General features: G+C 36.3%; 1 protein-coding gene across 4 annotated transcripts in view; it reads left to right on the forward strand.

Annotated features, from left to right (window-relative positions):
* The window catches only part of nckap1 (NCK-associated protein 1), a 157955-nt gene extending 131686 nt beyond the window's left edge, over positions 1-26269 (forward strand). For all 4 annotated transcript variants that reach the window (XM_063052029.1, XM_063052030.1, XM_063052031.1 and 1 more), the window contains 4 exons: positions 3526-3642; positions 7298-7407; positions 24537-24626; positions 25332-26269. In XM_063052029.1, coding sequence (XP_062908099.1) covers positions 3526-3642; positions 7298-7407; positions 24537-24626; positions 25332-25448 — 434 coding nt within the window. In that variant the 3' untranslated portion in view covers positions 25449-26269. The remainder of the gene's footprint in view (positions 1-3525; positions 3643-7297; positions 7408-24536; positions 24627-25331) is intronic.
* The last annotated feature ends 298 nt before the right edge of the window (positions 26270-26567 follow it).

Below are 26567 nucleotides of genomic sequence, written 5' to 3' on the forward strand. Positions count from 1 at the left end.
CTCCTTTCCAGTTCATAAGCCTAATGCGTATATCCCATATATATGACTGAGCATTTGAGAGACTACCAAGATGTTTGTGTCTGCTGCTGCAGGGCTGCAGGCATCTCCTGCCGTAGGAACTAGGTCTGTGGCTGAATTTCCACCCTTGTGAACTACTTGTCTTATGAACGGTTTTCAGAACTGAACCCTGCCGTAAGCTGGGAAAGGCTTATATTCAAGATTAATGATCTGAATCCATTGCTTTCTCATGACAGCTGTATTTCTGTTATATAAAAGCAATTCATTTATCATAAGAGAAGGTAGCCTTTTTTGTGCTTCACATCAATTTACCTTTCATAATTGAAGGGAGAATGATTATTATTAAATTGTCTTCATATTATTGGAATTGCAAGATAATTTTTAAAGATGGAGAGCGTTCAATAAGAGTTCATGTCAAGTTAATGTTTTTTTTGTTAAAACAGGAATCAGGTTTAGTATCACTGGTATATGTCATGCAATTTATTTTGCAGCAGCAGTCATACATTGCAATACATAATAAAAACTATAAATTTCAGTAAGAAAAATATATAAAAATAAATCAAGTAGTACAAAAAGAGAGCAAAAATGAAAAATTAAGTGAGGTATTGTACTTTGGCTCACTGTCCATTCAGAAATCTGATGGCGGGGGGAAAGAAGCCGTAACTAAGATGTTGAGTGTGTGTCTTCAGGCTCCAGTACTATCTCTTTGATGGTAGCAATGAGAGCAGGGCATGTTCTGGGTGATGGGGGCTCTTAATGATGGATGCTGTCATTTTGAGGCATTGCCTTTTAAAGATGTCCCCTTCATGCTCTTGATGTTGCTATAGAGTTGAAGTAGCATTAATGAACGGTTGAGAGGTAGGGTGGATTGCTTGATAACCATATTTATTCAAATCCCAGTAGTTATCCATATATTGTGGTCTGAGCCATAAACATTCCAGCTACCAAATAACTCTGCTGAGACAACAATGAACATGTAATTATAAAATGAAGTGTAAGCAAAAACTTTTTTTTTTATTAAGAAAACTCATGGAGAGCAGCAGGAGTAGTTGAGTAAGGGAATTCTAGATAATGAATTGAAGTGATTAAGGCACTCAACAGTGGGACAAGAAAATGACTAGAATGTGTAAAGTAATGAATTTGCAGATGCATGGTGTAGAGGAAGAATAAGTTCATTGAAATAAGTTTATTTATATAAATCTGTATTTGTAGCAGTTACTAAAATTATGCTTTGGGTTGAGGATAGTTTTGTGTCCATTTAATCTAAAAAAATCTATTTAAAATATGAATTACAGCTTTTCTATTTTCATTTAATTTTTGAATTGATAAACAGAGAACAAAAAGAAACAGCAAATCCTGAGGATATGCACCTCTAAGTTGCTCAGCCTACCCTGATTATTGCACTGAAGTAAAGCTTGCATCAATCACATGGTTATGCCTTTTGGTCAGTCTTTTATTGTCTTCTACTGGCACATTAGTGTAACAGTTGGCATGACGCTTTACAGTCTCAGCTGTAAGATTGGGGTTCAATTGGCCATGACCACATGGGTTTCTCCAGGTGCTCTGGTTTCCTCCCAAATTCCAAAAGGTGTAGACATTAGAGTTAGTAAGTTGTGGGCTGTTTTTTGGCACCAGAAGCATTCTTGAATACATTTCATTATTAACAAGTACAAGTTTGATACTTTTGATGGTTTAGGTAATAAAAGCATTTGTTGATGTGAAGTTCCATAACTTAAATGTCATAGGCTATCTGGCTAGTTCCATAGATTCTTTCAGAATTCTCTTCTGCTATTCCCCCAAATTACACAACATATCCTTTTTATTATATCTATACTATAATACAACTGTGATTGTCCTTCAATGAAATTTTTTAAAAACAGCAAACGTTAAATGCATTTCATTAGCTTGATGTTTCAAAGTTTCACAGCCATGGACTTTTATTGAAATGTGTTCACTGATGCATTGTTAGCTATGAAGTGCTTTGGTATGTCCTAGTGTTGAGAAAGGCATATATAAAAGCAAGTTTTTAAATATTGCAAATTTTTTTATCTACTTTAAACCTTCTGCTTGCCTCCAAGAACAAAATATTGCCCTTTTTCTGTCAGTAAACAGCAATGGAAAATTAACGACAAAGACAGTTGATTCGAAAGGTGTTTTTGTTTTTACCTTTCTTCTGATAAGTTCAAGCTAATTGCCATTGGCATCCATTCACAGGGTATAAATGCTATGAAAATTAGCTTTTTTGCAGCAGCGCTGTACTTTACAAGCATAATATAACTTAAATTGACAAATTTATACATAAGTGGTTTGGTGAATCAGCAGCTCAGAATATTCCAGTCAAAATATACTTGAGGTATAGTCAATTTTAATGAGCCTGTTAATAAGATCAGAGTTGAATCCTCTATCCTGGGTGAAGATCCTTCCTCTTCCAGGGTTGAAGTCTTTGGAGCTTCTGCTTGGTATTTTTTGTAGCACTGGGTTTTTACAGGATGGGGTTGATAGCTCCATGCCCAAACCTCCTCCTTTCACAGCTGGACTTGGGACCACTCTTGGAATTTCAGTTGCCTGTGTTCGGCCTCAAACCCTCTAAGACCCTGCTCTCCATGTACCTATCCAAATGCCTCTTAAATGTTGCAATTCTACCTGCCTCAACCACTTGCTCTGGCAGTACATTCCAGGTGCTCACCACCCTCTGTAAATAAATTACCTCTTTGATCTCTTTTAAATCTCTTCCCACTTGTGTCTCTATCCTCTAGTTTGGAGCTCCACCATTTGGGGGGAGAAAACTATGACCTGCTATGGTATCCATAGCACTCATGGATTTTATAAGCTTCTATGAGGTTGCTCCTCATTATCTTGCACTCCAGGGAATAAAGATCCAGCATGGCCAACCTCTCCCTTTAACTCAGGTCCTCAAGTCCCGGTAGCATCCTCGTAAATATCTTCTGGATCCTCTCAAGTTTGACAATGTCTTTCCAATAACAAGGTGACCAAAACTGTGTCCGCACCAATTAATTGTATAACTGCAACATAATGTCCCTACTCCTAAACTAGAGTTCCAACTGATGAAAGCCAACATTTTAATCACCACCTTCACCATCCTGTCTACTTACGTGGCCACTTTCAATGAGCTGTACACTTGTACTCCCAGGTCCACCTGTTCCACAAAACTTTTCCATTCACCATGCAAGTCCTATCCCAGTCTGACTGTCCAAAATGCATTGTGTCACACTTATCTAAGTTGAAATTCATATGCCATTCCTTAGGCCATCTCCCTAACTGCTGCACCATCAATGGACCCCCTAAATTAGTATCATCATCAAACTAAATCAGCAGCTCGCTATGAATACGGACATGGAATTCAAGCACAAGTTTATGAAACAGACCTGAAGCTTATTACTAATGATTCAAGTTTTATTAACACTTAACAAAATCAGACTAAATTTTAAATGCTGGTTAAAATGTTGCTATTGGTATTAATTGATATTCACTCCCAATCCTTCACAGAGAATATTAGCCCAGAGGAAGAATATAAAATTGCCTGCCTCCTGATGGTGTTCGTTGCTGTATCTCTTCCTACTCTAGCCAGTAACGTCATGTCCCAATATAGTCCTGCTATTGAAGGTAAGTACTGGATTTCTGCAGTGGTGTATCAAGACAAAATTGTGAAGCTTTAGAAGCTAGCATTGTAGTAAAATATTTTTGAGGGTTTTATTTCAGCATTTCATGAAAATAACTGACATTGAAAAGATTTAATTTCTATTTTGCAGGAAATAAATAGTCATTAGGTTTAGATTCTTAAAATTAGAAAAGTCTATTTTAAATTTTAATGAGGATATTATCAACTGTCCTACATAATTTGCTACTCACTATTGCATGCAATTAACATAAGTGAAGGAAACTAATTTTAAAAGGGAATTTTTAAAAAGCAACCATACGTTTGTTCAGCATTTCCCTTGTAGTGTTTGAGCACCTTTAATTTGTATATTAATTAATCATCATTTGCCTTATGGTGAGAAAAAAATTCCCTCTGACAGCTACATATTTCAGCCTGTAGATTTAAATTTCTACAATGTTTGCAGCTTGGCTTTAAGAAAATGTGATTTATGATGCTCTGGCATTTTAATAAAAAATCTGCATGTGATCCAGGTACTTTTTTTTTGCTACATTCAGTATCAAATATTTTCTGCTCAAAGTTTGTGCAAAATGTTTTAATAGTTTCTATGGCAGGGTAGTGAAAATTTCAATGGCTCAAAAGATCAGGCCTTGAGGTCAATGTCTCATCAGGAGCAAAATGTGAACCGTATTCTTTTACAAACTCCTATTTCTACCAGTTAAAATGTGTCGATATAATCTTTTTTTCCATTGCACTTGTGCATATGACAATAAACTCAACCTTTTGACTTTTCAAATACAATCTAGAAGTGTTAGATGTCAGGAAGTAAATTGGGGGAAAAAAGTAAAAAATCTGCTTCCTGGAACATGAATATTTAATTTCAAGTATCAACACAGTGAAAGTCTGTAAAGATAATTTGGATTGTTCCCCAGAGTGAATCAGCCACCCAGTAATCAGGAGGAACCACAGGTGACCAGTGTATTAGTATTTTGTCTGAATGTGCATTTGCAATCTGGTTTCGGATTATCCTCATGGTGCAATGAATTGGGGTGTCAAAGGTTGCTTGATGGTGATGGGGAAATTTTGCTTCAGATTGGGTATCTTGGAGCTGCTTGTTTGAGATATAGGAGAAACTTCAATCATTTTATATGCACAGAAAACAGCACCAATACTGTCATCCTTCCATTAACCATACTTGTTTAATTCTCCAGCTCTGATGAAAGTCATTAATCTTAAACATTGACTGTTACTCTACACAGATGCTGCCTCATTTGCTGAATATCCCCAGCATTTAAGTCAAAATCGAGTTTATTGTCAAATGTACATGTATGCACAGGTGTAATGAAGAGTTTACCTGCAGCAGCATCGTAGGTAGATAACATTAGAGACACATTCGCAAGAAAGAAAAACACATTTTAAAAATAAATTATAAAAAGAGTCCAGTTTACAGACTTTGTGTTTAGTTTTTCTTTGCTTTTCAAATTTTTAATTTGTGTCTCTTGGAAAAAGATGTTACTTTTAGTTTCAATGTGCAAGAACTTGTGGTTCTTGCATTGGCTGGTGGGTAAGTTTTTTTTGAGTTATTTCAGACAAAGATTTGATCCAGATAGTGACTGATAATGAGAGTCTCAGCTGGGTCACCGTGTTGGACGACTCTCCTACCATTATTAGGATTATTTAACAAATAGGTCAATTTCTGAAAAAAAGCCGTATAAATTTGGAACAGCTGATGAATGTAGAGAATAATTAAACAATTATTTAGCAAAAGATGGAAATTACTGACGGGGCATTTTGAAGTATTTGAGAATCATACTGTTTCAGACTTAATGCTTTCCATTCACACACACACACACACACACTTGAAACTTACTGTTAGATCATCATTTTGTGATTCAGATGAGAGGTAAAATATTGAGGATTCTCTATCTAGAAGAGATATGTAAATCATCATTAACGACAGGTGAGGTACCTGAGAATTGGAGGATAGCTAATGTTGTTCCGCTGTTTAAGAAAGGCTCTAAGAATAAACCAGAAAATTATAGGCTGGTGAGCCTGACGTCAGTAGTGGGAAAGTTTTTGGAAGATATTCTAAGGGACTGTATTAATGAGTATTTGGATAGACAGAACGATTCGGGATAGTCAGCACGGCTTTATGCATGGTAGGTCATGACTAATCAATCTTAGTTTTTTGAGGAAGATACCAGGAAAGTTGATGAAGGCAAATCAGTGGATGTTGTCTACATGGACTTTAGCAAGGCTTTGGCAAGGAACAGCATGGGAGGTTGTTTAAGAGGGTTCAGTCGCTCAGCATTCAAGATGAGGTAGTAAATTAGATTAGACATTTGCTTTGCGGGAGAAGCTGTAGAGTGGTAGTAGAAGGTTGCCTCTGACTGTCTGGCCTGTGACTCAAGGAGTGCTGCAGAGATTGGTGCTGGGTCCATTGTTGTTTGTCATCTATATTAAGTGATCTGGATGATAATATGATTAACTGGATCGCAAAATTGCGGATGGCACCAAGATTGGAGATATAGTGGACAACGAGGAAGGCTGTGAAAGCTTACAATGGGATATGGACCAGCTGGAAAAATGGGCTTAAAAATGGCAGATGGAATTTAATGCAGAGGTGTTGAACTTCAGGGGAATCAACCAGGGTAGGTCTTACATAGTGAACGGTAGAGCACTGAGGAGTACTGTAGAACAAAGGGATCTGGGAATACAGGTTCATAATTCATTGAAAGCGACATCACAGGTAGATAGGATCGTAAAGAAAACTTTTGGCACGTTGGTCAAAGATCAAAGTATTAATTACAGAAGTTGGGATGTTATATTGAAGTTGTATAAGATGTTGGTGAGGCCTAATTTGGAGTATTGTGTATAGTTTTAGTCACCTACCTACAGGAAAGATGTAAATAAGGTTGAAAGAGTACAGAGAAAATTTATAAGGATGTTGCCAGGACTAGAGGACCTGTGTTATAAGGAAAGATTGAATAAGTTGGAACTTTATTCCCTAGAATGTAGAAGACTTTGGGGAAGATATGATAGAGTTATACAAAATTATGAGGGTATATATGGGGTAACTGTAAGCAGGCTTTTCCCACTGAAGTTGGGTGAGACTACAACTAGAGGTCATGGCTTCAGAGTGATAGATAAAATGTTAAGGGAAAAATGAGGAGAAACTTCTTCACTTAGAGACTGGTGGGAGTGTGGAACGAGCTGCCAGTGCAAGTGTTCAATGTTATTTTGATCTCAATGTTTAAGAGAAGTTTGGCAGGTACATGGATGGGAGGGTTATGGAGGACTATGGTCTGGGTGCAATTCAATGGGACTAGGCAATTTAAATGGTACAGCATGGACTAGATGGGCCAAAGGGCCTGTTTCTGTGCTGTGGTATTTTATGACTCTATTGTTCTGTTTTTCTCTCTACAGATGCTGCCTTGCCTAGGTATTTCCAGATTTTTTTTTCAGTAATCCAGGTTTCGTGGGATTTTTTTTTGTTTAATAATCCTTTGTCCTTTGAGGTCTATAGTCAAAAACAACTGTGACTGCATGATAGCGGAAGTATCTACATTCATGAAAATGGGGTGTTTATACTTATGAAGGAGACTTTCTTGATTGATACATATGTTTTCAATGACTTCATAGTACCTATGTTTAACTGTACAGGACATTGTAACAACATTCATTGTTTGGCCAAAGCTATAAATCAGATTGCTGCTGCCTTGTTCACCATTCATAAAGGAAGCATTGAAGATCGTCTTAAAGAATTCCTTGCTGTAAGTTGAGTTCCTGTTTGTTTTTAAATCTGAATGGATGCTTAAACTCAATAATATATATTGCAATAAATTTGGAAACAATGAGACTGAAGACTAAAGACTAGATTAATGGGAATATATAGTGGAAGCTTCATTGCCCATATTCAATTTATTACAGTAAAGCTTTGATACTTTGGCACTATTGAGATTTGGTGATGGGCTGGCAGTTTTTTTTTTAAACTATTTATCCTAGTTGGATAAAGTGCTTTTTTTAAAAAAAAATGTCACACAATGTAAATTATCCCACCAACCTATTTTGTTTAAAGATTGCAGGAAACAGGATCCCAGCAAGTAGGGTAGTGGTTAGCACAACACTTTACAGTAGCAGCAACCCAGGTTCCATTCCTGCTGCTGCCTGTAAGAAGTTTGTACATTCTCCCCAAGACCATGTGGGTTTCCTTCCTACCACAGTCCAAAGATGTACCAGTTAGTAGGTTAATTGGTCATTGTAAATTGCCCCATGGTTAGGCTAGGATTAAATCTGGGGATTGCTAGGCGATGCAATTTGAAGGGCCGGGGGGACCTATTCTGCACGGTATCTCAAATAAATAAATTGGGCGAGGGTGTGGGGAATGGAGCCCCAGTGACTCAGACATCAGGCCATCAGAATTTCCAGTCAATTTGATAGTGGATTATCAGAGTTTTACTGTATGACCATTTTGGTGTTTTTTTTTGCTTATTAGCCTTTCTACCTAATAAATTTAAATCTTATTTTTATCTGTATTGACCTTCATTCCTCTGCACAGGGGATTGCCCTTTTGGTGCAAGACCGAAATGTTAAAGAGGCTCTCTTGGTTATTGGTTAGTTCATTCCCTCCATTATCGTGCCAGTTTTGCCTTTTTGCCTTTGAATACTAAAAATTGGAATTTCTTTGCATCAGTATTCTTAATTATTTGAGTATTATTTGAAATTATCACAATGATTATATAGACATGCTGTACAACTAGAATGAAAATTTTAAACTATTTCACTGCATACTGAGCACAACACTATTGAATGTGCTGCATTTTAATATAGTAAATTGAAACACTGTTTCTGTTCAGAAACTAAATGCTAACAATATAAGGGTGTCCTATAAGCAGTTTACCTCAACCATCTGCCAACATACTGTTACGTACCCCGTAACTGGGTTGCCAAACCAGCAGAAATGGATCACTCAGTTGGAATCTGGAGTACTAGAACTAAGAAAGTTTTATTAAAGAAACAAGCAACACAGTAATCGAAAGGATAATAAATGCAATAGTTCAGTGATGGTAAACACACATGTGCACAGAATTAAGATAACAGCATCAATCAAGCTCTATCGTTGTCTAGGGGTAAATGACCAAATTTCAAAATGACTCAAAGTTCAGTCCAGTTCAGTTCGCAGTAATCGTTGCCATGGCGATGGACAACGTGGGGGAAGAGAGACAGAGAGAACAGGAACAATTGATCATTCAGCACTGCTTCACTCACAGACCGGCGATATTGCTCACAAGCAACTTTTGGGCGGGTCCTTGGTGATGTCACCTGAGGTCACCGACTGTGACCCCTCCTCCAGATGCGGTCGATCCTCTGCAGTGAACCCGGCACCCAGGCAAGGGCGGACACACACCGGGTTCCCGCTGATCGTACCTTTCCACCCTGGTCGTTGTCTGGTACTTCTCATCCACTCGTGAGAGGCGCACCGCTTCCAGGGTCTCGTTACCTCGGGTGGCGTGTGTGTCGCCCCAGCGAACCTGTCCCTTTTTATCCCCCTGCTGGAGCATCGCCTGTCCATCACTTCAAACAGTTCAAGGTTCAAAGGGGGGAGCCGCTCCAGACAGCTCTCTCTCTCCCACGTCCCTTCATTACACATCTCCAGACGCTGCTCCATTGTTCCTTATCTCTCCTTCCCCTGAGGGCAGGTGGCAGACCAACTGCTGATGCCACTGATGCTAACCCAGGCCAGCAAACATCTTAATTTTATGTGTATTCTCGTAACAATACTAATTGATCAATCTCAGCATTACCAGTTTGTGAAACCTTACTGTTTGTAATGACAGCAATGGACTTGGAAAATGTAAAATGCACTTAACAACCAATCCAAGTGAGTCCCAAATGATCTGAATAGCATTTATGGTGGCCAGAACACTCAGTACTTTAGTATATTCTGAAATACTCAGGATAATGCTGGCTGTTCATCAATTAAATCTAATTAAAGGATAGGCTGTTGTAAAGGAGAGCCTGAATAGTAAATTTGAATATTCTCGATATTAGATTCTGATATACAAGTTGATGTCATATTAATTTTAATTAATAGACAAAGGAAATGTGTCAGGTCTCAAGTGGCATTTAATTGTGCTTTAGAAACGAACCTTTTTTAGGAAATTGGTTGTTATTTTTCATTGCCAAAAGAGCAATGTATGTAAGTTATACCATAGGCTTCAGCTGAGAAATTCTCTTGCTCTGCTTCCTTTCAAGATTCATATTTTATTATAATTTTATAATTGAATTCTTGAGAATATGATATAAATCTTGTGATAGATTATCTACTGTAGCTAAATAATTTGGTTAAGAATGGAATCCTGGAAATGACCTTATGATGAAATGTTAGAAATGGGATATGGTAGGGATAAGCAAGATTTAAAAAAAACAATGGGGAAAAGCAAGATAAAGAACATTATTCATTAGTAGTATCTTTTGCCACAGGAATATTTTTTCTTGTATAAGGGGGTGGAATCAAGTCATTGTAAACAGAATATTGCATTGCCAAGAAAAGTTATGCTTGAATAAGGATTATGCTTGGATCAGGATTTCCATAAACTGAAGATAAAAATAGCCAATTTGCAAATATTTGAAAACTGTTAGTGCAGCCAATTTAACCATTCATTAAAAAACCACAACGTAATATTTTAAAGTTAATATACAGTGAATGCATTCAGTAATTCAGTCTAAACAACACTTTGAATGTAAATGATTAGATTCTAAATTGTGCAACTGTCTCTTGGTGAAATTTAGCAGTTCCTTGACTAGATGTAGTGTGGTATTTTAAAAAGTTGGTTAATAGCTGCATTTTATACTTGGATCAAGATTTATTTGTAAATGTTATGGTTGGATCAGATTGTGTGTAATGGGAGCGACTGCGAAGTAGTTTGGTATTTTGGAATTCTATACTTGGATCAGGTATGTGTTTACCTAAAGTCAATGTATCCCTCTATTCTCTTCTATTTTCTGTTTGCCATTTTTTTGTTTCTTCCAGCTATCCATCTATCTCAATTCTTGAATAATATTAATAATAAAACAAAAATTGTTAGAGAATAAATAGTGCAAAAATAGTTTTTCGTGGTGTTTCTTTATTGTTCCATTTCCAATTGTTTAACCACAAATCCCAGGAGAAAGTGCAAAAGAATTCCCACACCATCCAAATAACTAAATGTAGCATCCTTATTGTGTCAATAGAATTGCTGTCTTGTTTATCATGTTCAAAAGGGGAATGGGTTCTGAATTTTGAACAACACTTGCAGATTTGTGAATTAGCATTACGATTTACTATCCTGCTTTATAAAAATGGCATTTTTGCACAAAGTCTTGCAGCCAAGTAGTGGCCTGTCATCTGTGGTATATTGTTCTCCTATTCTTCATGAACACTTGGCACCAAAACAAGGAATGGGATTCTATATTAATTTATGTTATTCCTTTGGTTATTTGGGACTGAACAACTTGAAGGGTTTAGTCTGTTAATGGTTTCAGACTCTACTGTTTTACAGGTGCTGATCACAATTTTAGGCAAACATTTTAGAACTCCCTTTCATATTAATTGTTGTGGTTCCTTTCCTCGCCTTGTGGCGCAAAAGGCAGCAACCTTGCTGTTTCTTTAGCATTTTTGTCTGCTTTATTTTTAACGAGGATAAGTTGCTAGCTCGACGCACAACCCAGCACAGATGGAAAGCATGCAAGGAGCTGGCTGGATTCGAACCCGGGATCACTCGCCTGGAAGTCTGGTACAGATGCCACTACACCACCAGCTGACTTTCATATTAATGATTACTGTTTTTGTCTCTGCTGATCAAAACTGGTGCAGATGTCACAGTGAATCAGCCATAAAAGTTGTTACACTTAATATTTTGTCAGAAGTTTTCTGCTTGCAAATTGATTGCAGTGCTTTCTTTAGTAAGAGACTGTATCAAAAGCAATGCATTGGTTGTAATGCACTTCAGAATATATTGATGGGATGGATAGTTACCAAATAAATAAACCTTCCATGTCTTGAATTTGTTCTCAAGACCAAAAAGAGGGACCATTTTATCTTAAGAATAAGTTTGAAAAGCTTTAGGATTTTGCTTGTTCAGGGCTACATTACCTAGTATCAGCTGAATTCACATTAGTACTTTTTTCAAATTGCCAAGAAGTGAAGAGTTAAAGGGTTATTTCTTCTTCCCACAATTAGAATTCATCTTGTAACCAACTATATTGAAGGGCTAATTCAGTATCCTTTGGTCTTAATTACAAAAGAAGACCCTTCTGGTATATTTTCAAGCTGTACCTGTATAAAGTTATATTTGATATTTATTTAAAAGATTGCTGCTGTGAACCTTGACTGTTGCTTTCAACTATAAACTAAATGAAGTAGTGCATCACTGCTATGCCACCTCCATCTCTCCTTAAATCCCATTAATGTATCTCAGCTTAATGAAAACACACAAAATTTGCTATTTTTGTTTTGTTGTTTAAAAATTTCAAGTTGCCTGTCCACACTACCTCTTTATGATTTCAGAACTTCTATTTCTATCAAACAATTCTTTATATTTAATAAGAATAACTTCGCAAGCAGTCAGATGAAAATTTAACTATTGAGGTTTCACAATTCACATTCTTTAAACGATGTTTGAAAATGTTTAAGTGTGCAGGTGGCTAGAAAATTGCACTGCTCCATTGCAATAATGTAATCCACTCTAATTGAGCAGAGTTAAATGTAATGCTCTGTGTGCAGTAACTATTTTGCTTTTAAGTCATTTGCGGATAAAAGCAGAAAGCTCCATTTTGTAATTCCTAACATTAGAATGCTATTTGTTTAGTGTGAAATTAATAAATGCATGCCAAAAGATCAGGTGCAATACACCAATCTAATTAGATCCAAGAGTCCTCCAAATAGGTACATCTATTCCTAAATCTCTTTTAGATTCTAATGTGCACTATTAAATCGACCTGCCAACTATAACAAAAATTAAATACATCTGCGTGCGTGATGCTAATTAATACAACAGCAGTATTTAATGGGAAATCAATTTAGAAAATATAGTATAGTTAATTTCATATTTTAAATAGTTTGATGTTAGAAATAAACTGTTGGTTGTTTATAGAGCTTAGATAATTTGACTGCATTCAAGCCTCATTATTTAATGTCAAGTTCAAATCTAATTTTAATTTGTCACTGAACTAAATATTGGCAGAGGTGCAAGTAGTCTCAAATATGGCAGTAACAAATAAAAATACATGTTGGCACAGGAGATATTGTAGATACTGGAAATTTTGAGCAACGCACACAAAATGCTGGAGTAACTAACTTAGCAACTTAAACCGAGTCCTGTTTCAGCACGAAAAGTCCGCTGTTTCTTCCCCTCCACAGATGCTGCCTGACTTGCTAAATACACTTGTAAGATGCCTTATATTATTTAAGTATTCCAGATGATTTGTTTTTAGAAACAATGAGAGGTATAAAACAAAAATAACTGAACTTTTTTGTATTCATCACAAGAGTTGAGCATGCCAGTAACCTATAATGACATGTAAGTACCATTACAAAGAAAGCACAGCAGCGGTTCTATTTTCTGAGAAGTTTGTAAAGATTTGGCATGTCATCGAAAATTTAACAGATATGCGGTGGTTAACTGGTTGTGTCACAGCCTGGTATGGAAACACAAATGCCCTTGAATGGAAAAGCCTACAAAAAGTAGTGTGTACAGCCCAGTCGATCACAGGTAAAGCCCTCCCCACCATTGAGCACATCTATATGGAATGCTGTTGAAAGAAAGCAGCATCAAGGTCCCCACCATCCAGACCATGCTCTCTTCTCACTGCTGCCATCAGGAAGGAGGTACAGCAGCCTCACAGACCCATGCCACCAGGTTCAGGAGCATTTATTGCCACTCAACCATCAGGCTCTTGAACTTCACTCGCCCCAACACTGAACTGTTCTCACAACCTATGGATTCACTTTCACGGACACTTAATCTCATGATCTCCATATTTATTGTTTGTTTATTTATTAATATTAAATTTATTTTTCTTTTTGTATTTACACAGTTGTCGTTTGCACACTGCTTGTTTGTCCATCTTGTCTATGCTCTTTCATTGAGTCTGTTGTTTTTATTTGTATTTACTGTGAATGCCCACTAGAGAGTGAATCTCAGAGTTGAAAATAGTGACATATATGTACTTTGATAATAAATTTACTTTGAATTTTGAACCAGTATTTATTGCTTATCTTAAAATGCTCCTTGAGATGGTAACTGCCATGTGAAGGAGGTTTTAAATAAGAGTTTTTGGATTTCTCCCTATACGGACTTGATTTTGGCTGCACAGAGCTCATCCAGTGGCCATGTTGGTTCCACCAGGTGCTCTGGGTAATAGAGGTAAATGGGATTTCTCTGTTGCAGGCAGTCCCAACCTAGGGTGCATGGACCCCTCTGTTAATGGTAGCATAAAAAGGTTGGAAACCCCTGCTCTATTGGGAGCCATCATGCACAAGACATGCCAAATGGCTGATTCCCAAATTTTAAGTAAGCAAGTAAATAAACTGAAATGTGTGGGATTAAGGAGATGATGATTAAATGAATACTGAATTGGCTAGGAGAAAGAGCAAAATGCAGTAGTTGTTTTCCAGAAAGGAAGTGTGCTGTGGTAAGTAAGCACTGAGGAGGACAGAGGATAAAGAGAGGCAACAGAAACTAAATGGTGCAACAGGATGCAGAGAGACTAGGGGAATGTGTAACTCAAAAGTGGCAGTGCAAAGTGGGAAGTTCGAAAAAATAGTACTGCATTAGTACAAAAGCTAGAATATTTCACTGACACTTACTATGTAGCAGTTAACCCTCAGTAGGAGTGTAGTGTTCAGTTCTGGCCATCACTTCTCAGGATACATGGCAGAGGGACTGAATAATAGATTTACCTAAATTATATGAAGTATTTATTTATTTATTTATTGAGGTGCAGCGTGGAGTAGGCCCCTCCTGACCTTCGAACCACACTGCCCAACAATCCCCTAATAAGGGCTTCTTTAAATACACTGAGAAACCGGAAGGTTTATTGAAGACATGATAGGCGCTTGAAAAGATCCAATTTTGAGTAAAATAAATGAGCAAGTAGCAGCATCAAAGGTGATAGTGACATAAAAGGAGGAAATATTTGCATTTTGAGTGATGTGGAAGCAAGTTCAATTTCTCTGGAAAGAGAAAGAGCAGAGAAGTGAGACATTTTGGCACTTGGAGCTGACATAGATATAATAGGCCAAATAGCTGGCTTATATGCTGTATTGAATGAATGTAGGTTTTGATTTGTAAATTGGTATTCTGGAGTTGTTAATATAGAAAGGATCCTAAGTAAAAAGTAAAGAATAAAACTTGAAGCTTTTTCTGAAAAATAAAGTCAGGATAATTGGAAAGTTGGTAATTTTAACGTGTATAGAAACTAGGAAAGATGGAACTAAGAGGGTGAACACAAATTAAATGTTATGAAAACATCTACTTTTGAAATTGGATTGCTTTAATGTTCTATCCAAGGTCTGAAGGCTGGTCATTTGAGGAAATGTAGATATTTCTGACTATTACAGTTTAAAGAAGAAACCAATACTGTAAAACTCATGGAAAATATAGATACAGAGAAAGTTGCAGGAATTAAATTTCTGAAACTACCCTTTTTAAAAGGATTTTGGAAGGGAAATGAATAGTATTGTAGGATTATATCCTTCCAACAGTGGTGCAGAAGTAAATGTCAATTAACAAATTTGCAGTCCTGAAGCAAACTTTCAGCTGTAGATCTGTACACCAGGAATTCATGCACAATGCGCATGCCGCAGGATTTTCCGCCCATTAAAGTTAATGGGCAGTGTTGTGATTGTGGTGACCTCGGCCCAATTTCTGATATGAGCTGCAGGCATGCAAAGCCCTGTGCTGGGAATTCAAATTTGTGAAATTGCCTTGAAATATTTGAAAGAAAAAAATCTTACTAACCAGGCATTTAAAAATTCCTTGGAGGTGCATGTAATTTAAAGGATAAAATATTTCAATTGGTATTTTAAAACATTATTCTTAACTACTATTATTTCGTACCAGAAAGTAAAAGAGAGATCTGTTCCTTGTTTGCAACACAACTTGGCCAATTAGCCGTCAAGGCTGTTACCATTCAGTTCAAACATGGTTAGACAGTACAGCTTCTACTTCCTTGCCTTTGCTATTTAATCACTTGATACCTCCTACAAGACTATCAAACTCGGTCATAAATTCAACTGATTTAGTTACTTCGACAAGAAGTTATAAATTTTCATTACACTTTCTATTTTTAGTTCTTACTCTTGAATGGCCTGGTCCTATTTTTAAGACATTATCACTTCCTCGCTACTCTTGCTTCCTTGAAATAAAGGTCCATATTCAGTCTTGTGCCTTTTGGTGACATGTAGCTTCTCATCAAAATGGCCTTCTCCATCCACTTTTCCAGGCCTCTCAGTGTTAAGAAAATATTAAGTATACCTTGTATCTCATCCAACATGCACCCATCATGTCCCTTTCTAACTTACTCTTCGCATCCAGTTAATTTGCTGTACCTTTAATTTTATTGCAAAATTTGCTACTGGAGTTAAGTTTTATTTCTAAGCATCTGCTGAGGCCCCAGACCAGATCTCAAAGGGAGCTGCAATTTGCACATCCAGCAATTTTGATAATGTTTCCTACTATCTCCTACTTCCCATCAGCTTACTGATCCGTGTCATTTTGCTAATTATTCCTTATCAAATGTCTTCTGGCTGTTTATATGCACAGCCTTCCTGCTCCACCGTGCTAGTGACCTTAATAAAAATACTAGCCAGCAGTGAAATAGACCAACAGCAGTTAATGGCAATGTATCTATCTGTAGTCATCAAAAAATCTATACAACTTCATCCCACTTTCCAGTTCTATCCATATCCTAATAGGATATGACATTAAGAGCTTATATTAGTGTTCTTTTAACTTGAAATTAGGATTCCCTACCTCATCCATTTTTTTAAGGACATTGAGTTTCAGAACCTTACTGTTATCAGAGTGAAATAAATTATAACTTTTTTACTTCCAACAGTTTCTTTAAATCTATGATTCTTGGTTATTGGCTCTACTAATGAAATTAGATGTAGTCTATTTAGAATCCTCAGTTTTATACATCTTAATTATATCTTTCCTCAGCCATCTTTTTCCCAGAAGATGACCCCAGATTATCCAGTCATTGTTTACAAAAATTTTCCTGCATGTTAATTTCCTGTGCCCACCCTGTCTTGTGCAATTGTTATCGTACTATAATGTGGTAACTACAACTATGTAGTCATGTAGCTATGATCTAACTAGTGTTAGTTTCAGAAAACTGCTGTTAATTTTTTGTCAGTCAGGTTTCCCATATACTACCTCAATCACCTGATCTTTCTACCTTATCACCTGCGATCTGTGAATATGTTCCCCATTCCCTATGGTACTGTTTATTTTGTGTACCTTGCTGTGATTGTCCTCCAAATATACATCACCTGACACTTACCCACATTGAATTCGACTTGCCACCAACCATTAAAATCTGATAATCATAATCCCCATGCGTGAATCATTGATATACAGTCGCATGCAAAAGTTTAGGCATCCCTGGTCAAAATTTCTGTAACTGTGAATAGCTAAGCTAAACGAGATGACCTGATTTCCAAAAGGCATAAATTTGAAGATGACACATTTCTTTCACATTTTAAGCAAGATTACTTTTTTATTTCCATCTTTTACAGTTTCAAAATAACAAAAAAAGGAAAAGGGCCCGAAGCAAAAGTTTGGGCACCCTGCATGGTCAGTACTTAGTAACACCCCCTTTGGCAAGTATCACACCTTGTAAATGCTTTTTACAGCCAGCTAAGAGTCTTTCAATTCTTGTCTGGGGGATTTTCTCCCATTCCTTGCAAAAGACTTTAGTTTTGTAAGAAAGAATTGCCTTGCATGCACTGCTCTTTTGAGGTCTATCCACAGATTTTCGATGATGTTCAGGTCGGGGGACTGTGAGGGCCATAGCAAAACCTTCAGCTTGCGCCTCTTGAGGTAGTCCATTGTGGGTTTTGAGGTGTGTTTAGGATCATTATCCTGTTGTACAAGCCGTCCTCTCTTCATCTTCAGCTTTTTTTACTGACGGTGTGATGTTTGCTTCCAGAATTTGCTGGTATTTAATCGAATTCATTCTCCCCTCTGCCAGTGAAATGTTCCCCATGCCACTGGCTGCAACACAAGCCCAAAGCATGATCGATCCTCCCCTGTACTTAACAGTTGGAAAGGTGTTCTTTTCTTTTTTTTTTAATTTTATTTTTATTTGGATAAGGAGTTCACAATTATCATGTACTTTTTTCACACATATAACCTTTTCCATTTTTTTATATGTATAAAACTACAATTATTTATACATTCTTAAGTACACATTGAGATGATATAAAAGCAAAGTAAACATTTAAATAGATAATTATGTACTGTGGTAAATCTAACCTATTAGGCTAAGTAATGAAATTAGTTGTTAAGGAAAATGGTAATAATAGTTTCCATACAACCCTTCTGGACCATTTCCACTGGTCCAAAATGTTGCATACAAGCCTATATACCAACCATTGTAGGTGTTTATATCCCAATTTGTTCGTGCTTGTTCCTGCCCGCAGACATAATTATCCAATCCCTATGTACTTATTTACTTAATTTTTTCTTTTTTTTTTATCCCTTTCCCAAATCTTTCCCTTTACTTGTGTTAATTCTCTATTTTCCAAAAAAAAACAACAAACATTTAGACTAGGGGTGCTTACGTTAGCAATATTACTGTGTTGATGAGAAGAGCAATATAAATCATTAGGAGAGTCACCTAAAGTCTGCTCGCATTGGGGTTATATATTCAATCCATTTATTCCAGATTTGATAAAATGTTTCATTTTGAGTTCTCAGGGAGTAGGTCAACTTTTCCATTTTAAATATTTCCAAGATAATTTCGTACCAATCTTCTAATGTAGGTGGTATTGGATTTAGCCATTTTCTAGTGATTGATTTCTTACTTGCCGCTAAGAGGGCCTGCAGCAACTTTATATCTTCCTTCTGTTCAAGGAACAATACATGCCCCAAATAGAGCGTCTCAAAGTTCAGAGGTATCTGGGACCTAAGTACCTTAACTAATTTAGGGCAATCCCAGAAAATATGAAAATGATTTGCCTCCTTAGAGCCGCACCTTCTCCAACACATCACATTTGTATCTTTATATTTTTCCTGATATGGGGTCTTGAAGTATCTTATAATGTTTTTCCAACAATGTTCTCTCCAAGTCAAAGAATTAGTCGAGGACCATTGAAAGCTGCAGATTTTCCCCAAGCCTCCTCTGAAAGTACCAACCCCGCTTCTTTCTCCCACTTCTCTTTAATATACAGTGTATTTACATTTTTAGCATGGGAGAGTGCATTATATAGGCGAGAAACTGATTTACTAGGTATTGAACTGCAAGCCGAATTCAGAATCTTGAAAAATTCTAATTCTACTGTTGATAGGTCTGTATATCTACAACTCTGGTTAACATAGTTTCGTATTTGAAGGTACCTAAAAAAGTCATTATGTTCTAGGCCATGTTTGTCCTGCAGGATTTGGAAACTTTGTAATACTCTTTTATCTATAAATGAGAGGTAGGTTGTAAGACCTTTCTTTATCCATAGCTCAAATCTTTTATCTCCTCTGTTGGAAAGGAATTCGGTATCATATGAACACCATCTAAAGAGTTTTAGCATGTTATTAATTCCACATGAATTAACCACCTTCTGCCATACTTTTAATGTAAGATTTATCCAAGCATTATTAAATTTTTCCAACTGGGCCATCAATCCTTTGTCAGCTATTGAGGCCTGAAGAGGAAAACTGTCAACTAATCCAAATTCTATTTCCTTCCATCTAGCCTTATATTCCCTATTACACCAATATAACAGAGGGGTTATCTGTGAGGCATAAAAATAATTTCTCAGGCAAGGAAGAACCATACCTCCTCTTTCCTTCCCTAACTGTAAAGTGTTATATCGAATTCTAGGTTTCCTTCCTTGCCAAATGAAGCGGGAAATCCATTTGTCCCATTCCCTGAATTGATTATCATCCACCTCCACTGGTAAAGTACAGAAAAGATATAATAACCGAGGAAGAATATTCATTTTTATAGTATTTATCCTTGAATTTAAACTTAAAAAGGGGATAAGATTCCATCTATGCATATCTGCTTTTATCTCTGAGATTAATGGCCCATAATTTACCTGTGACAGTGTTGAAAGATCCTTCGGCAGGGTTATTCCTAAATATTTTAATGATTTAGCTTCCCACTTAAGATCGTATGTATCCTGCAATTTTTTGGATGGTGTATAATTTAGGGACATAACCTGCGTTTTCTTTACATTTATTTTATAACCTGATATTTTCCCAAAGTCATCCAACAGTGTAAACAATCCTATAAATGATTTTTCTGGTTCACTCAGATAGACCAAAACATCATCTGCGAATAACGCCACTTTCTGTTCAATCCCTGCCACCTTGATGGAAAGGTGTTCTTTTCATGAAATTCTGCACTCTTTTTTCTCCAAGCATACCTTTGCTCATTGGGGCCAAAAAGTTCTATTTTAACTTCATCTGTCCACAGGACTTGTTTCCAAAATGAATCAGGCTTGTTTAGATGTTCCTTTGCAAACTTCTGACACTGAATTTTGTGATGAGGACGCAGGAAAGGTTTTCTTCTGATGACTCTTCCATGAAGGTCATACTTGTGCAGGTATCGCTGCACAGTAGAACAGTGCACCACCATTCCAGAGTCTGTTAAATCTTCCTGAAGGTCTTTTGCAATCAAACGGAGGTTTTGATTTGCCTTTCTAGCAATCCTACAAACAGTTCTCTCAGAAAGTTTTCTTGGTCTTCCAGACCTCAACTTGACCTCCACCGTTCCTGTTAACTGCTATTTCTTAATTACATTACGAACTGAGGAAACGGCTACCTGAAAACGCTTTGCTATCTTCTTATAGCCTTCTCCTGCTTTGTGGGCATCATTTATTTTAATTTTCAGAGTGCTAGGCAGCTGCTTAGAGGAGCCCATGGCTGCTGATTGTTGGAACAAGGTTTGAGGAGTCCAGGTATTTATAAAGCTTTGAAATTTGCATCACCTGGCCTTTCCTAACAATGACTGTGAACAAGCCATAGCCCTAACAAGCTAATTAAGGTCTGACACCTTGGTAAAAGTTACTTGAGAGCTCAGATCCCTTGAGGTGCCCAAACTTTTGCATGATGCTCCTTTTCCTTTTTTTCACTCTAAAATTGTACAAAACAAAAATAATACACTAATCTTGCTTAAAATGTTGTAAAGAATGTTTCATCTTTAACTTTATGACTTTTGGAGATCAGCTCATCTTCTACTCACTTAACTATTCACAGTAACAGAAATTTTGACCAGGGGCACCCAAACTTTTGCATGCCACTGTATACAACGAAAATGGAGAAGATATAGCACTGAACTCTCAAAAATTACTGTAAAAAACTAAATCATCTGAAGCCTTGTCAAAAGTCTTAATAAAATTCATTTAGAAGCAATTAAATGTATCATTCTCACAAATCATCCCTCTTATTGCAAAAAAAAATCAATAGTTATATATCACCTTCCCTGAGCAAATCAGGTGTCTGCCCTTGGTTAATGTTCGCTACTTCAAATAAGACTGACACTGTTCCTCAGAATTTTCTCCAATGACTGGCTGACCGTAGACATCTTGGCCAGGCGATATAATTACTTGACTTATCCAAGTCTTCCTTTTTGAACAAAGCCAGCTTTTAGATTTCTGATAGCTCATCCATAGCCAAGGAGGAGGGGAAAATAATGGCCAACACCACACCCACCCCTCCCCTCCACGATTTCCTGCCTTGGTTCCTTTAACTGGTTTGGAGTATGTGGTATATTTCTTGCTGGATTAGCAATTCATATACTTTCAAGATGCTCAACTATGTTTTCTAGTAGTTCGTATTCTATTGAAATATTTCATGAGAGTTTTGCCTGCAAAATGAATTATCTATTAAATGAAGACAGATGCAAAATTTTTATTTTAGAACCATACCCATATTTTATATACGCATGTTGTTTTGTAAGAGTCCATGTATTTCCCATAAATTAAAAAGCCAGATAAATAATTAGAAAGTATCTTTGTGGCTTCCCAAATGTTACTGAATAATTTAATCTCATCTAATATCTTACTACCTTCCTTTTTAAAAACATTCCTAGTTTCTGTATTCCCCAGTGTTGCTGGTGCTATCATGTTTCCAGAATCAGAATAAGCTTCCTTTTTTAAAAAGAACCATTATCTTACACTTAATGTCTAGGAAGTAATCTGGATGGGAGCCCCGCCACCTTACATAATGTTTGTTCTGAACTTGGTCTCCTCTTACATTGCCTTGGTTCTAGGGGCTATTTCCAGAGTCTATTTGCTGGCACTGCAATTATTGCATCTTCTTTCCTCTGTTCAACCCTTATGAGCTTGTTTGTTTATATCCCAATATCATATCCTTCCTCATAGTTACAATTGCAATTTATTTTAACATGATTGTATCTGCCACTGTTTTTTTCTTAAATTCACAACTGATTCAGATATCACATATCCAATCCCTTTCCTCTTATAAACTGCATTGCAGTGAAAACTCAGTCTATATGCATATCTGTACATCTCATCTGCTTATTCCTAGATTGTGTTGAAGTATATTATTAAATGTTACCAAATTATGTTGTTCATTTTTATTTGTGTAAATGTCCTTGTTTCTTGCACGTTCCAAACTTCCAAATTCTTTATCATGTTTCCCTGTTTTGAGCCTTGCTCTTCCAAATCAGTGTGGAGATTCCATTTCTGATGAGTAGTTTAAGATCTCTGCTACATCAAGCAGCAGCTTGAATCTTTATTCATTTTCAGGAGCTGGATGTTCCTGGCCTGAATAGAATTGAATTTCATGATAATTAATGGTGCTATACTTATCCAGCTCTGCAAAGAATGTTTCAGTGCAGTTCTGACTTGAGTAAAGACTTTGGGTTGTCTCTAGGGATTTTAGGATGTCATTCACTGCAGAACAGCCAGCCGTTGGCCTGCTCTCTTATCCACATCATTGCTGATTATTGAGGTAGACATGGGTGGTAATTAGATGAACTGATGGGTTCTGTGTATGAACAAGACATAGCTGTGAGATTTTAGGAGCTGTCTTAATGATACAGCTGTTTGGTCCCATTAATTTTGATTTACCTTGAGCTCTTGGCATAATTTGGAATGAATGAAATTGGTGATCCCTGACTTATTTCGTAATTTGAGAAAGTCCTGCCTTAGCCAAGGTTGCAACACCACAAAATAGTTCCCAGAAATATACCAAAAAGTTTTAGATCATCTTACATTTGTCCAAATATTCGATAATTGTGACTGATTCCAACAATTTCCACAAAATAGACATTAGTCTATGAGGTCTTTAGTTTTCTCTTTTTTTTCCAAATGATGTTCTTTCACAATTTTCAATCCGAAACATACAGTACATTAAATTAGAGAGGTCTGGAGAATTACCAGTGCATCTGCCTTTTTCACATCTAGTTTATTTTAATTCACTGTAGCTGGAAATTTCTTTCTTCTGGATGTTTTATCTTAAATCTTATGTTTATTTCCATTGCTGCCTTTTAATCTGAATTATATCCATTTGTTACTTCACTGGAAACCAATTCAGAGTGTTTATGTTGAAAATTGTGTAGTTTTAACATCTCTAACAAGTTTTTATTTTGCTGTTTGCAGTTCTCATATCTTTGTGGCATTTTAGGAGCTCTCCTGTCATGGAACAGTACATGTAACTTTTGTACTTGGTGCATGGGAATCTACTGCAATATAGTGAATTCTGGTTATTTGAGCTATCGGTTAATCAGGGCACCTGTTTATTTGGGACAACTCTTAAGCAACTAATTGAGAAAATTGCCGTGATTCCCTTATTTTATTTGGGACACTATGCTGCTTAATTAGTGCAGGAGACTTTTGGCAAACAGGTTCTAGCTAGTGTCCATTGTGTGCATTTATGTGGCTGTTAGATGCTAAACCATGCTTAGAGCGAACAGTTTTTAAATAGCATCAGTTGCATGTGTTTGTGTTCAAAAAGCAGTGATTATTGTAACTGATAGTTGGCGTGAAATAAGCAGTATGACAATACAGAACCATTTTGCTCACTGCAGTTTCAAGCATTCAAGCTTGGCAATGCTAGAAAGAGCCAGAAGTGAAAATGAAATGATTTCACTACTTCAAGTTAGGAACAATGAAGAATATGAAGGTATCTTGAATGTTACAACAAAAATGAAGATTTGAAGTTTTCAGTTGTTGATAGTATTGTATAAAGGTGGTCCATTATCTGCACAAGATGTTTGTGAAGAATTTGTTAATTTACAGTCAATCAAAAGAACTCGGCACATACACTGGATGAACTCCTCTGTCAATAACTATTAGGAACTAATACACAGATTTATGGGACTGAAGTACTATTGGTAGTGTTCTAATTTGTTCTGTATTTCATTTAAATACATATTTTGTTACTCAGCTTGTCTTTTTTTAATATCCCTTTTTAACTATTTTCATGAGACTTCGGTTAATTGGCCAAAATGTACTGGTCCTGGATGTGTTCCAGTTAACTGGAATCCACTGTATTATCAGATGATTCTAGCTAAATTTAACCTTTTCACTTCTCACCACCTTTAATTTGCTGTATGAACTTTCTTGAGTTTACTTCATGGGTATTCTACATCTCAATAAAATGTGCTATAGCTGATCTTAGACAATTTATTAAGGTTGACACTACTAATATACTCAACATTACTTCTATAGCTTGCATCTTCAAGTTTGTTAAAAATTGGGCAAGAGACTGACAAGACCACTACCAGAAACAGAGAATCTGTTTACCTTCTGCTTGACATGGTAAGTATTAAGTTACAGCTAGATTATATGCGGTTATATCATAAAAAATTGTCATTAAAAAGAAAGAAGAATCTGCTCTTTCATCTCTGCTAAACAAGTAGTTAATACTGACTGTGCTGTAAATGACTTTTATCCAAACTTACTCGCCTATGAGGGGCTTGTGCAGCTTTGTCTCTATCCCTTTAGAGGTCAGTTCTGATCATCTACTGTGGTCTGTCGTTTATTGCCAAATAGCAAGTTTGTCCACCTTTCTACTATAATCATATTCCTATCTAACTACTACAATAACTCAATTTTGATTATTTTTCTTAACCTTCAATCATTTTCCTGGGGGATTCTGCAGCCACAGTAGCAAAAATTAGAATAGTGTTATAAAATCTATTAAGATTTGGGAAATCTCTGATAACCACAGTAATTACTTACACTTAGCAGCCGTGTTTCATATTATGAGCACACCTGCAATCATCTCACTTGTCTTTCATTTTTAAAAAAAGACCCACGGTGTTTGTTTTAACTTTGTTCTCACAGAATGTTTGATGTATTATTTATGATGTTCTGGCTGAGTTACGAGCGGTAATTTTGTTGAGGTTTTTGTGGGGTTTTTTTGAACCATGAAATAAGCATTACAGCAGTGTGGCTTACTTTGGTGATTGAAATGCCATTGTGTATAATTATTGAGTGATGTGTCACTGGAATTTTCTGCAGATTGTTCAAGAGTCTCCTTTTCTGACAATGGATCTGCTGGAATCATGTTTTCCCTATGTCCTCCTGAGAAATGCATACCATGCTGTCTACAAGCAAAGTGTTACATCTTCTGCCTAAGTTGGAATTTGGTGAAGGCAAAATTCAAATTAACTTCATGTTCTGCAGTACAGGTTTACAGACTAATGACTGTAGAAATATTTCACTTTAGCCTAAAAAGCAGTTATGAAATTATCATTTTTCATAGACATACATTGTATACCAGTGTTTTTTAAGTTGATATTGATATGCTTGATTGATTTGCTGCATAGTGGCAAAACTGGTTTCAGTTAAATAGCAGCTATATTTGTTATAATTACACTACGATGTTGGTTGAGTTTTAAAATTATTTGTGCAAAAGAAACAGCTGTTTTAAAAACACCTTAAAGCTGTTAAAATGCAGAGGAAAATTTATATAATCACTATTTGGAGATGATCTGGCTTCCTTCTGTGTAAATTACTTCACTTCAGACAATGCAAGAAAAGATTTATACCTATCATTCTTCATTGATGGTAAATGGAATAAATGGTTTATTAGTTGCATATATTTGGATTTAACACAATAGTTATATTTCCTTTAATTTTAAACAATATTACTCTGAAATACACTGTAATATCTACAAATTCTGTAGGAATGCTGAAATCTCCAAAAACAATTCTAGCAATCCACTGCAAAATACTCGGAACAAATGTGATGTTTGTATAAAGCATAGTATAATTTTTTTTTATAAAACTAACTTCAGTGGAGAGCTTGTTGAATTTCACACTATCATTGTACCCTGTTGTACGCTATCACTGTATGAATATTTATCTCATAAGATGGCAGCCCTTAAGCTTTTTTATATGTTTTACATTTTTCAAGTTTGTGTATCTTCCATAATGAATAATAAAACGCCAGGTTACTTCACATTCACAGTGGAGGATGTCTTTTTATTAATTCTAACTTGCTATTTAATATTTCCATCTCAGTAAAACTTCAATAATTTGCTTTTTAGCTGTTTAGACATCATGTAGTTCAGCATCTGGCTCTCTGGGACCTCTTAACTCATTGGGATTCAGTTTTCTGTGGTTAACATTTTTAAACTCGCCTGGTTCATAGGAAAATTTATTGTACTGTTGTGTATTTTTGAAAGGAAATTTACTGAGTTGCCGTATTAATAAGAATAACATTCACTAGCCCAGAACAGGCAGCTGGTCCAA

Source organism: Mobula hypostoma, chromosome 6, assembly GCF_963921235.1.
Source record: "Mobula hypostoma chromosome 6, sMobHyp1.1, whole genome shotgun sequence".
Classification (NCBI taxonomy): domain Eukaryota; kingdom Metazoa; phylum Chordata; class Chondrichthyes; order Myliobatiformes; family Myliobatidae; genus Mobula; species Mobula hypostoma.